General features: G+C 39.0%; 1 protein-coding gene across 1 annotated transcript; it reads left to right on the forward strand.

Annotated features, from left to right (window-relative positions):
* Positions 1-10,043: 10,043 nt before the first annotated feature.
* On the forward strand, positions 10,044-10,646 carry LOC125498727 (uncharacterized). Its single transcript, XM_048646993.1, has 2 exons — positions 10,044-10,073; positions 10,260-10,646. The coding sequence occupies exons 1-2, from the start codon at positions 10,044-10,046 to the stop codon at positions 10,644-10,646; spliced, it is 417 nt and encodes a 138-aa protein (XP_048502950.1).
* Positions 10,647-12,171: the final 1,525 nt, after the last annotated feature.

Here is a 12,171-nt window from a genome sequence, read left to right on the forward strand (position 1 = left end):
CTTTAAGGTTTATGCTTCTTTCTATACCGGGGGTAGTGTGTTGTCCCGGAGGCCTATGATTTGCTCCATCCATGTATCTGTTATATTCAAAGTGTGGACATGGAGTGAGTTAATGCTCGATTGTTCTAGGAATTTCTAGATGATGGTTCTTGGCATGAGCCCTTCCGCCGATCTTGTCATACAAGCCAGCGCATCTGCTTGATGATTTTCAGATCTTGGAAAGTAATGAATGTTGAATGAGGACAATTGCTAGATAAGATCTCGGGTCTTATTGAGGTACATCCTCATATTATGCTCCTTGGTGTCATACTCCCCCGAGACATGCCCCACTATAAGCTGCGAATCAAATTTAGCTGTAACTATCTGGGCTCCCGAGTTAATACAGATCAAGAGACCGAGGATCAGGGTTTCGAATTCCGCCTCATTGTTTGAGGCCAGAAAGTCGAATTTTACTGCGTATTCCATTTTATCCTCGAGTGGAGGAATGATACCAGCCCATCACCACTCCCTGCTTTGGTGGCAGAGTCGTCCACTTGTAGTTCTTACGATCCTATCTCTTCTCTGTCAACAGGTTAGGAGCTACATTTACTAATAAAATTTGCTAAGACCTGGGCCTTGATTGCTCTTCGAGGCTCATACTCTAGTCCGAAATTGGCTAACTGATCCGCCTAGTCGATCATCCGCGTCGAGTTATTCCTGCTTTTAATCATCTTTCTGATAGGCTGTCCGGTGAGGACCTTGACAGGCCGTGCTTGGAAGTATGGTTTCAACTTCCGACTCGCAATTACTAACTCAAAAACTATCTTCTCCATCTGGCTATACCCAGATTCAGCCCCTCGGTAGGCATGACTGATGAAGTACACTAGGGTCCCTTATCTCTCCGCCACAAGCACGACGCTGAGAGCATATTCTGATACCGACAAACAAATGTAGAGTGTTTCTTCCGGCCAGGGGATATGAGCTTGGGTAAGCGCCAAGTGTTGTTTAAACTATTGGAAAGCTTGCTCCGCCTCGTTATCCCAGCCGAACTCTTTCCACTTGAGCGCTCTGAACAATAGTAGGCTCTTGTCTGCTGAGAGGGATAGGAAGCGGCTTAATGCTGTTAGGCATCCTGTTAGCCTCTGAACTTCTCTTACATTTCGTAGAGAAGACATGTTTTTATTACTGCCTTAATTTTGTCGGGGTTTTCCTTAATTCCTCTTTCATCCACTAGAAACCCGAGGCATTTCCCCCCTTTCACCCCTAATACACATTTCTTAAGATTCAGCTCTATATCCGACATCATAGTGTGTTTAGTATTTCTGCCAGATCCCCCATGTGGTCCTTAATTCTCTTGCTCTTGACGATCATTTCGTCCATATATACCTCAATGTTTCTCCCGAGTTTCTCCTCAAAGACATTGTTGATTGTTCGTTGGTAGGTAGCTTTTGAGTTTTTCTACCAGAAGGGCATCATTTTGTAGCAATACACGCCTTGGGAAGTAAGGAATGCGATGTGTATTTGGTCCTTTACCGCCATCGGTATCTCGCATTGGCATCCATAAAGCTGGGCAACTCGTGACCGACGCTTGAATATACTAGCTTATCAATCTTTGGAAGGGGGTGATTGTCCTTGGGACATGTTTATTTAAGTCAGTGAAGTTAACACACATGTGCCAAGCTCCACTGACTTTCTTCCCCAACACCACATTGCCTAGCAACTCTCTGTACTATCACTTCTCAATGATTCCCGCCTCCAGCAACTTCTTAACTTCTACAGCTGCTGTTGCATTCCTATCAGGCCCTTGATGCTTAAGTTTCTATTTGATAAGGCGGAATCCTTCTTTGATATTAAGCTCGTGGGATACAAAGTTGGGGTCCAGCCCTGCATGTCGGAGGTAGAGTAGGCAAACACATCCTTGTAGTCCCGCAAGGTGTTAATGAGTTTTTCTCTAATCTCGGATTGAGGCTTGTGCCAAACCTCAACAATAGCCCGAGATCTTCATTTATCACTACTTCTTCATCCTCCTCGACTGGCTGGAGTTGCTCGTACAACTTCGGATTTTCTAAAATGTGGACCCCGAGACCAGTGGGGGTGTCTACGCGGTCTTCTCTCTTCCTCTTCTTCACATTCCGTTCCTCACATGTATTCATTTTCAAATTGTTTGTATAACACTCCCCGGCAGTTTGCTGGTCCACATAGATTTTTCCGACTTGTCCTTTTATCTGTTTTGTACTGTAAGAGTAGCTGGTATAGATAAATGATAGCTTTAATCTTATTCATTATGGGTCAACCCATAATGGCATTATAAGGTAGCGGGGTATCGACCTGTAAGAAGTCGACTAGTAGGCTTGCAGGAGGGTAGAAAGATCCTCCCCTGATGCCTATCAACGACTGCTGGTCGGGGTGACATCCTTCTTTGTGTACTTAAGCTTGCCAAGCAGTCTAGGGTAATGATATCCGCTGAGGAACCATTGTCCACTAGAATCCTCTTGACCCGGGAATGGACAATTTTCATTTCTATCACAAGGGGGTCGTTATGGGGGGTATGAACGTGCCGGTCAGGCTCCCCAAACGTCATGATGGGACATTCCGCCTTCATCGGCTCAATTTCTAAAATGTGCTACTTCATTGCTTGCAGGTGAGCCTTGCGGGCTCGCGCGGTTGGGCCGCCCAAGGCATGGCCTCCTGCTATCACCCGACATACCCGTTGGTGTTATCAGTGTCATTTTTTGTTTCCTTATCCTTTCCCTTCTCATACTGTGAGTGCTTGATATACATATTCAACTTCCCTTGATCAACTAAGTGATCTAAGACCTTCTTTGGTTCTCAAAGGTCCTTTGTTGTATGGTCACATACCCGATGATATTCACACCACAGTTTCTGATCCCTCTACACTACAAAAAAATGCCATATATTTGCTATGGATTTTTGCTACAAGTCTTATTTGTGTAGCAAAATTTGCTACGGAATAATAAAAGTTTGTAGCAAAGTTTGCTATGGAGTTACTTACCATAGCAAAATTTGCTACGGAACATTATTCCGTAGCAGATTATGCTACGGATAGACTTTATCCGTAGCAAAATTTGCTCCAAATTGATGCAATTTCAAAAATGGCATTCAACCAATTTTTTTTGAGCATTTGACAACATTTGGTTTGGCGGTTTAGAACGGAAAAGTCCAGCTCATCCAAAACATCTAACCTTAAAAAAACGTGGTCTAATTTTTTTTTTTTTTTTTTTAAAAAAAATTTAAAATATCAATAGGTAACACATAAATACTAAAAAAAAAAATTTAAGCAAATCCCTACCTTTTTGATAGAAAATACTAAAGAACAGCATTACTTCTCTCATAAAACAAAAAAAAAAAAAAAAGAAAAAAGGCACCCCTTATTTCTCTCACTCTCTCGTCTCATCTTTCCCCTTCTTCTCTTATCTCACCACAATTTCAGTCATTAGTTCCTCAAAAACATAGTTATGGAAGAAATCTAAGGTAATTAACTCACCCTAACTTGCGAAATTCAGAAGAGCGGCTATTGATTTGGGGTAATTTCGAGTTAGGGTTTCAAATTGTTGAAACTTGAAGAGACAAGTTTGATTCGTCTTCAACAAATCACATTGACAAAGGTATGTCTGCTGTCTAATTTTTCTAATTTGTGATTTAGTTTCATTTTTACTAGAGAATTTTAGTGGTATTTTAATATTCAATTTCGCAAGATGATTGAGGTTTTTTGTCTTCCATGTCGCTGCTGTTATTACGAAATTGATGTTGTTATATACAAATTTATTTTCGAATTTCATGTTTTGTGGAGTCAGCAAGGAATTATGCTGTTATATACAAAAATGATGATAAAATCGTTGTTGTTTTACACGAATTTTCGGAGTTGCTTTAGGCTTTGTTTGGGAATTCACTTCAAGTAGCTTAAATAACTAGGTGCTGAAATATAAAGGTAGCTTAAATGAATAGAAGTGTTTGAACTGAAATTTAATTTTAGTCCCAGAAAAGAGCTGAAAGTGAAACACTACTCAATATAGCGTCTGAATTTCAAGCCCTGAAATTCTTTCTTTTTTTTTTCTTTTTCCTTTTTGCTAACAGTTTGTTGTTAAGAAACAACATTGTTACCCCTTGTCATCCCATGTGTAAATTGGCTGTTATAATTGGTTTGTTTTTGTTTTATTTTTTCTTTTTCATGTTCATCTTGGATTAACTAATTTTGGTTGCATTATTGTTGCCTGTATTTATAGTGAGAAGGATGTTAGACAAGAACTTCACATTCAACGGCCGTGAAACAGCATATGATGTGGTACGAAGACCTTAGCTAAAATCAGCAAATTCCAAGTTAATCATTTTTCTAATTAAATTAAATAAAGATTTACCCTTAATGCTTTGGAATTTGTAGATAAAACATGAAAGGTACAGGATCTCACTTTTATTAAGAAAAATGTTTGTGTTTCACTGCTCTATTTTTTTAATAACTTCAGTGAGTGTCATGTTCTTGTGAGGGAATCCTGAATTATATGGTACTTGTTTACTTTTCATTAATAAACAATTATTGTTTTGTCTCATATAGTGTTTTTTTTACTTTAGTCATTATAAGTTAAATATTATTTATTTTTTCCAGTGGACATTAGTGCATTCCTACTGTTCAACCTTCAAGAATCTATTTCCTAATTGATGTTTACTTGGTGAAATTTCATTATTATACCAAATATAATAATATAAATCTTCGTTAGTTCTAATAAGAGCTTATCATAATGCCTTTTTTTTAATCATGTTTAGTTGTTAGAGTATATGTTGCTGCTGATATTGTCTTTTTTTTTTGCTAAGTAATTAGAGATTATATTATTTCAACCACCAAACCACGATACACCAACAGAACATTACATTGTAATTGAGAGTTCTCTTAACCACATTCTATCTCTCATAGAAGTTTTCTTTAGCAAAACACTATATAATCTATCTATACATGTGTGTTTTATCCTATACACTTGTTTCTCCACTATATTCAGCTTGTTGTTCCACAACACATCATTTCTTGCCAACTAAACCTGATATGCAGTAGCACATATGACAGCTTGCTTCATTTGGCGCCTGAGTCTGGACTCACCACTATTGTTTACCCTTGCTATCCAGCCCTGATATGAGAGATCATGTGAACTCATCTACATCCAAGTCATAACTCTCCTGATCACAGCTTCACTAAAGTGACAGTTGAAGAACTAAAGATGGTGTGTTTCACTCTCTGAGCCACACAATAAACATGTAGGATCTTCTAGCACTCCCACTGTAGTTAACCTGTCAGCAGTTTGTAGCCTGCCCATCATTATCAACCAGCATAGAAATCGATGCTTTGGAATGTTTAGTCTACCCCAAACCGGACCACGCCAAGTCACAGCTTGATGCTCTTCAGCCAATCGATGCATTGGAATGTTTACCCTTGTTCTTTTGCCTGACATATCATTTTCCAATACCAACTACTCTGCTATGGAGGGATATACTACCACCAATCCTCCACTTTCACATAGATTTCATGGATCCATCTGATCCATAAATTGTCCTTCTTAGTGGTAATAGCCCATACATACCTACCAAGGACTGCTTGGTTCCACACCAAGATGTTTTTAATACCCAGACCACCCTCTCTTTTACTGCAACATACTGATTCCCATTTTACATTCCTAGGATTTTGGCTGTAGTATGCACCAGTCCACAGAAATGATCCGCACACCCTGTTGATGTCTTGTAAAATTTTCCTAGGGATGATCATAATCTGAGCCCAATAACCATGTAAGCTCATGAGCACATAATTCACTAGACATAATCTGCCCTGATAAGCAAGATGCCTACTACTTTAGCATCTTATTCTAGCTGTCATTTTTTCAACAAGGCCTTCACAATCTTTAATGCTGATCTTTTTATGACAGATTGGTACACCTAAGTACTTGAATGGGAATCTGCCCGAACTAAAGCCTGACATATGCAGAAGCCTTTGAACTTCATGTTGCTTTACACCCACAGTGTACATTTTCAGATTGTTGTTTGTTAGCTTCTAGGCCTGAGGTCTCTGAAAAGTGAGTGAACCCTTGTAATATTCTCAATACAGACTTGTATTCACCTTTACAACACATAGTGATGTTATCCGCAAAACATAAATGATTTATCTTGATCCCAGTACACCTAGGGTGATATGTGAAATCATCTCTTTCACCCACTTTCTTCATAGTTCTGCTGAAATACTCCATACAAATCACAAATAACAAGGGGGAGAGAGGATCTCCTTGCCTAAGTCCCCTATTCCCTTTGAAGAAACCCACCAGAGACCCATTTATCATCAGAGAGAAGCTTGGTGTTCTCACACATTCCATAACCATCTCTACAAACCTTGAAGGGAAGTTCAAAGCTTGCAGTAGCTCTTCAATAAAGCACCAATCAATTGAGTCATATGCTTTTTTCAGATCCATTTTGATGATGCGCCCAGGGGCAGTCTCTTTCTTCCCATAGTTCATAACAACATCTTGGCATATTAAGATATTGTGAGCAATAAATCTCCCTTTTATGAATGCCCCTTGGTTTGCAGCAATAAGCTCAGGAAGAATCTGATTCAATCTAGAGCATAAGAGCTTGGTAATGCACTTGTATATAAAATTACAACAGGCAATTGGCCTGAATTATGTGACACTACCTGGGCACTTGACCTTCGGAATCAGGGCAAGTATTGTGTGGTTTATTTCTTTCAGCAACTTCCTTGATTGAAAGAAGTCCAAAGACTGCTGCAGTGCGTTCTTCCCCTACAACACTCCATGTATCTATGTAGAATGCTGAACCAAATCCATCAGGACCTGGTGATTTATCACCAGGAATGGAAAAAATTGCATTCTTCACTTCAGCAGGAGTAAAAGGCACCAATAGAGCTTGTCTCTGCTCCTCATTCAGTAATGGACCAGCTATCACCACCTCCTGTTGCACTCTTCTCCTATTGCTTCTAGGTTTACCTAGTAGCTGAATATAATATTGTAGAAATGCTTTATTCACCTCATCATTGCATTCAACCCATCTACCCTCCATATCAGCTACTCGATAGATAGTATTTTGAAGCGTTCTAGCTTTTATGGCAGTGTGAAACAACTTAGAGTTCTCATCACCTGATTTTACCCATGCTAATTTGCTCTTTTGCTGGAGAAAAGAGACATATTTAGCATGCACCACTTGATACTCTTTTGCAGCTTGTTATTCTCTATCTCTAGCTTGAGTGCTAGCAGGGTTCAAGTGCAGAATCTTCTGAGCTTCTTGCAAGGCAATAGTAGCTTTTGTGTCTTCAATATGAATCTGAGAAAAACCATGCTTATTCATCTCCTTAAGCACTCGTTTCACCTGTATTAGCTTTTGAGTGAATTCATACATTGCACATCCTCTGATATGACCACTCCAACTGTTCTGGATCTTGCTCAAGAAATCTTCTCCCATACTCCACATGTGAAAGTATTTGAAAGGAGCTTTTATATCATTAACTCCCTCATGAACTCTAATCAAGACAGGTTTGTAATCAAATAATCCTTCATTCATGAACATAGCCTCTGCAGTACTAAAGCTATCCCTCCATTTCTCATTCCCCATTACTTTATCCATCTTTGAAAAGACTCTGTCACTACCATGCTGCTTGTTGTTCCATTTGTAAAAACTTCCAGCTGAATCTTCTAACCCACATTGATTCACACATCTTCTAAAAGCCTCCATCTCACTATCCCTAACAAGAGAACCCAACCTTTCATCCTTGTTCAGCACACAATTGAAATCACCACCAATTATCCATGGATCAGCCATGGTATCAGCTAACACCATCAATTCCTTCCACAATTGCTCTTTATCTCATGCATTATTGAAAGCATAAACAAAATTACTACAAAAACCTGCTCTTGTTCCAGTAGGTCAATGAAACAGTGAATTGCCTGAGCACTTATCCATCTTATATCTACGTGGAAGCTCAGTGGATTCCAAGCCAAAATGACTCTACTCCATTATGATATTATGAATTTGAACAAAACACCATCCAGTAAACAAATTCTGATACATCCTTCCCATATTCTTAGCCTTCACTTTAGTCTCAATGAGACTAACCATTCCAAGGGATCTCTTATTCAACATGTTCTTTACTTCTTTCTGCTTCAATAAGCTATTATTGATCCCCCGGACATTCCATATTAAAATGTTATCCATTCTCAGCAGGAGGGTCCCCCCTAGCACTCTCTACCTTCTCTGCATCACATGACACAGATCCAATCAACACATGATCTTCCCCCACCTCATTCAATATATTGAATGAATTGTTGACCTTAACAGGTTCAGCAATCTATATATTTCTCCTGGAAGTCTGAATAACCTTTTGAAATGGTTCTGCATCACCTTTTTGATAGACACCTTCACTTGAATCTCCTATTCCTTCCAAACTTGTTTCTGAGCACCTCTATTACATAACTCAGCCTTATGACCTAATTGTTTACACTATAAGCATTTCTCTGGTTTCCATTCATACTTCACCTCAATCACAACCTCAATCCCTTTCCCATTCACAAAACTCAATTGATCTGGAGACTCCTGATCAATCTTCACCTCTATCATTACCCTCGCATACTGGAGTTTCTCCCTTTTTGCAGTTGCAGCATCAACTTTCACAAATTTTCCTAGAGGACTCACTAACTTTGCAAGGCACCTCTCACTCCAATATTTGAAGTCTAACCTCATCTGAATCCATGTTGGAATAACCTCAAATTGATCTTTTATCACATCCATATCTTGCTCCCAAGCTCTCACAATCATCGGTTTATTATCGAAAAAAGGAACGACTCCATTCAGAACAGAGTCCTTCTCCATAATCATAAATCTCACTATAAACACCCCCTTCTTTAACATCGCAGCTTTATCCACACCATGATTCCTCCAAATTCTTCGAATAAAACCTTCCATGACATATGGAGGTGGACTAGCACCAACAACAAAGCATATAATAGAAGACATCCGAAAATCAACCTCAGACTGAACATCTTCTAATTCAATTTTAACTAGGTTCTTCACAGTATTATCAATTGTAACATTTTCACCATTAACAGATGGATTAGATTCTACCTCAGGATCAGACATTTGTAGAATCGGAATCGGATCAATACAACGTCTCCTGTCATAAATCGCATTTCTCTGAACTTTATCAGCTGAAGTGTTTATTGTTGATAACCATTTCGAAAACATTCGATGTGATTGCATAGATTGTTTCAACTCATTAATTTCATCCTCCTCTGTTTTTTCCTTCAACTGAAAATTCATTGCAGTAATGCGAAGAATTTCATCCATCGAGCGTGTCTTTTTAGCGTTGGAATCAGAAACTGGACGTTTTGGCTTGGGATTACTAGCATTTGCATCCTTCTGAGCTTTAGAATTCCTCGCCATGGGAGAGAGATTTCTAGAGAGAGAAGCACGCTAGTAAAATTGTCATGTGTGAATAAGTATATTACATTTTTTATGATGAGTACATGCTGCTCTATTGTCAATTAAAGGATTCTCTAAATATTCAATACTTTTTGAAATGTGAATGAACGTAGAGAAGTTACTAATCTTTTGAAGGGGGAAGGAGAGATCAAGGCAAGATCGAAAACAAATTGTGATTTTGAAGGCGATTCAGACAAAAGTAAAAGTGTTTTTCTTCTTTTATTTGTTTTCTTAAATTTGTCAACAATATAAGATTTTATCATGATTGATTATGTTATGAATTTTATTTTCATGTACTGGTGAATACAAGTCAGTTTCCTTGTTTTTATTCTTCCAAGCATAGATGTTGAAGTTACTATAAGCTATTTGTTGCAAACATAGTTATAGGCATTGGTTATTTGTCTTGTTGTCGTGGTTTATGTTAACGCGTTATTGATTGGATTGTTATATTCAATTTAAATTTGTTTTTTACAAGTGTCTGAATATTTTATTTGGTTTTACTTAGTCTTTTGCAAGTGTGAGAATCTCAATGTAAGGTCCAAACACAAAATTTATTCATTGTGAGCAAATCTTTGGATTTTGGCTAGATGGAGTTAGTAGTAGGTGGTACCTGGAATGTGTGATTGCTAAAAGGTTGAAATATAAACTATAGTTGCGTATTTGGATGTTAATTTGGTGTTATAAGTCTTCTGCCACAAGTCTTACTTTCTTATCAAATTGTCTTTGGCTATTGTTTCTACACCTTTTGTTAAGTATAGCTGCATGCCGATGTAAACAATATTTTGTTCTTAATACATTTTTAGGATAATTTACAAAGGGAGGAAGTTGCGAACAAGGAAAGTGATAAGCCAAAAACTGAGGAAGAGGTGGATTTTGAAGTTGTTGGTGGGCTTGATTCAAAAAGAAGAATGTATGGTATTGGTTCTGCTGCCGAATCATACTTTGTAAAGCCTGCTACAAGCAAGAAAACTCAAAAGGCTTCGTCACAACATGTGATAAATCTGGAAAATCGTATTGCTCAACTTACTTCAGAAAATCAGCAACAAAAGGAACTTATTGATTCAACAGTAGAACAAATGAAGCTACTTCAACAACAATTTCAGATATTGAGTCAACAAGTGACAGGATGCACACCTGCCGGTACACCATTCCCTCCACCTTCTTTCGATCCTAATGGTTGTAGTTGTTAAACATTACTTTTGTATGGAATTATTAGGTAAACCTTTTGTAGCTAAATGAATGGTTATTTTTAAAACTACATATGGTTGGAGGTTGGCTTTTGTGAAGGATGGAAATAGGTTGAAATATGTCATTTTTGGAGTTGGTTTTTGTAAGTGACAGATTTTGGCTCCTTTGTTAGGAATTTTTCGGTTACTACTCTTTTGTTCCATGCAAAGGCATTGATGGTCCTCTTGATTGATTGGATAAGTATTATATGGTTTTGGCTTAAAATTTGCTATGGAGAGGCTTTGCTACGGATAGAATCGGTAGCAATAATTGCTACAGATAATTTATATCCGTATCAAATTTGAGTTTGCTATGAGCCTTTTAGTGTTAGAACGCTTCCGTAGCAATTTCCGTAGCAAGCATGGTTTTGCTACAGAATTTTCATTTTAGCTACGGATTTTTCTGTAGCGAAATCCCGTGTTTTTTTGTAGTGCTATTCCTTTGAAGTTCTTATGGGGGTGTAATAGGCAATACCCACTTGCGTTTCAGATTAAGGTAGATATCACGTTTATTTTTGTTGAAGCGGGGATCGTTCCCATTATTGGCAGCTCGTGGGAGGAGCTGTTGGTTTTTCTTTGCGTTCTTGTTGGATTCCCGGTAAGGGATTTCTTCCTTTCTCTTCTGTGTCTTCTCTGTGACAGGCTTGCAAAATCCTAGGCTTGGATGAATTCCTGGGCCCGAATCATGGCCTCCTTAAAAGTGGTGACTTCATTCTCCACCAAGGACCATTAGAACTTGCTTGGCCAATGTCACGACATTAAAGGCCACCCTATCTTGAAGGTCGGAAATTTTTAATGACTCTTCATTGAACCTTTTGATATAGTCAGCTAAGCTTTCGTGCTCTTGCTACTTGATTTACATTAAGTGAAAGCTTGTCTTCTTATGTCGGCGCCCGACGATGAAATGTTGGTGGAATAATGCTTTTAACACTGAAAAGTTGGTGATAGTGCCAGGAGAGAGCCCCGATAACCAACTAAGGGCTAACCCTTTGAGAGTTGTTGGGAAGTAACGACACCAAGTGGCCTCACAACCGGTTTGAACACTCATCTGGGATTTGCCGCCATGTGCTCCTCAGGATCGTTGTTACCGGAGTATTGTGCGATCGAAGGTACTTTAACTTTCCCTGGATTAGGGACCTCCATGATCTTCCGACTAAAAGGAGTCATGAAGTTGAGCACTCCTCGATTGATCAAGCCGGGAGTCTTATTCTGGGTAGGGTCCAGAACCTCCTTCGTCCTTGACCCTCATCTTCTTGGACCCGAGGGGGATTATTCTCTCCCTTTTTGGGGGGTCCAAGAGTGGGCTTGTTCCGGTCTCCAGGTGACTCTTTTCTCGGTCCGCTCTTCTTTTGTTGTTAAGTAAGTTCTGAGCATCCTACTCCATCCGTCTTCTACGATTTTCCTCGATGATCTGTCGAGCGTCTGAATTTGGTGTCCTTTGGGAGTTAGCATGGAGGGACCTCTCTCTCCCCGCTCGTTTCCCGTCCCG

Source organism: Beta vulgaris, chromosome 6 (assembly GCF_026745355.1).
Source record: "Beta vulgaris subsp. vulgaris cultivar EL10 chromosome 6, EL10.2, whole genome shotgun sequence".
In the NCBI taxonomy this organism is placed as follows: domain Eukaryota; kingdom Viridiplantae; phylum Streptophyta; class Magnoliopsida; order Caryophyllales; family Amaranthaceae; genus Beta; species Beta vulgaris.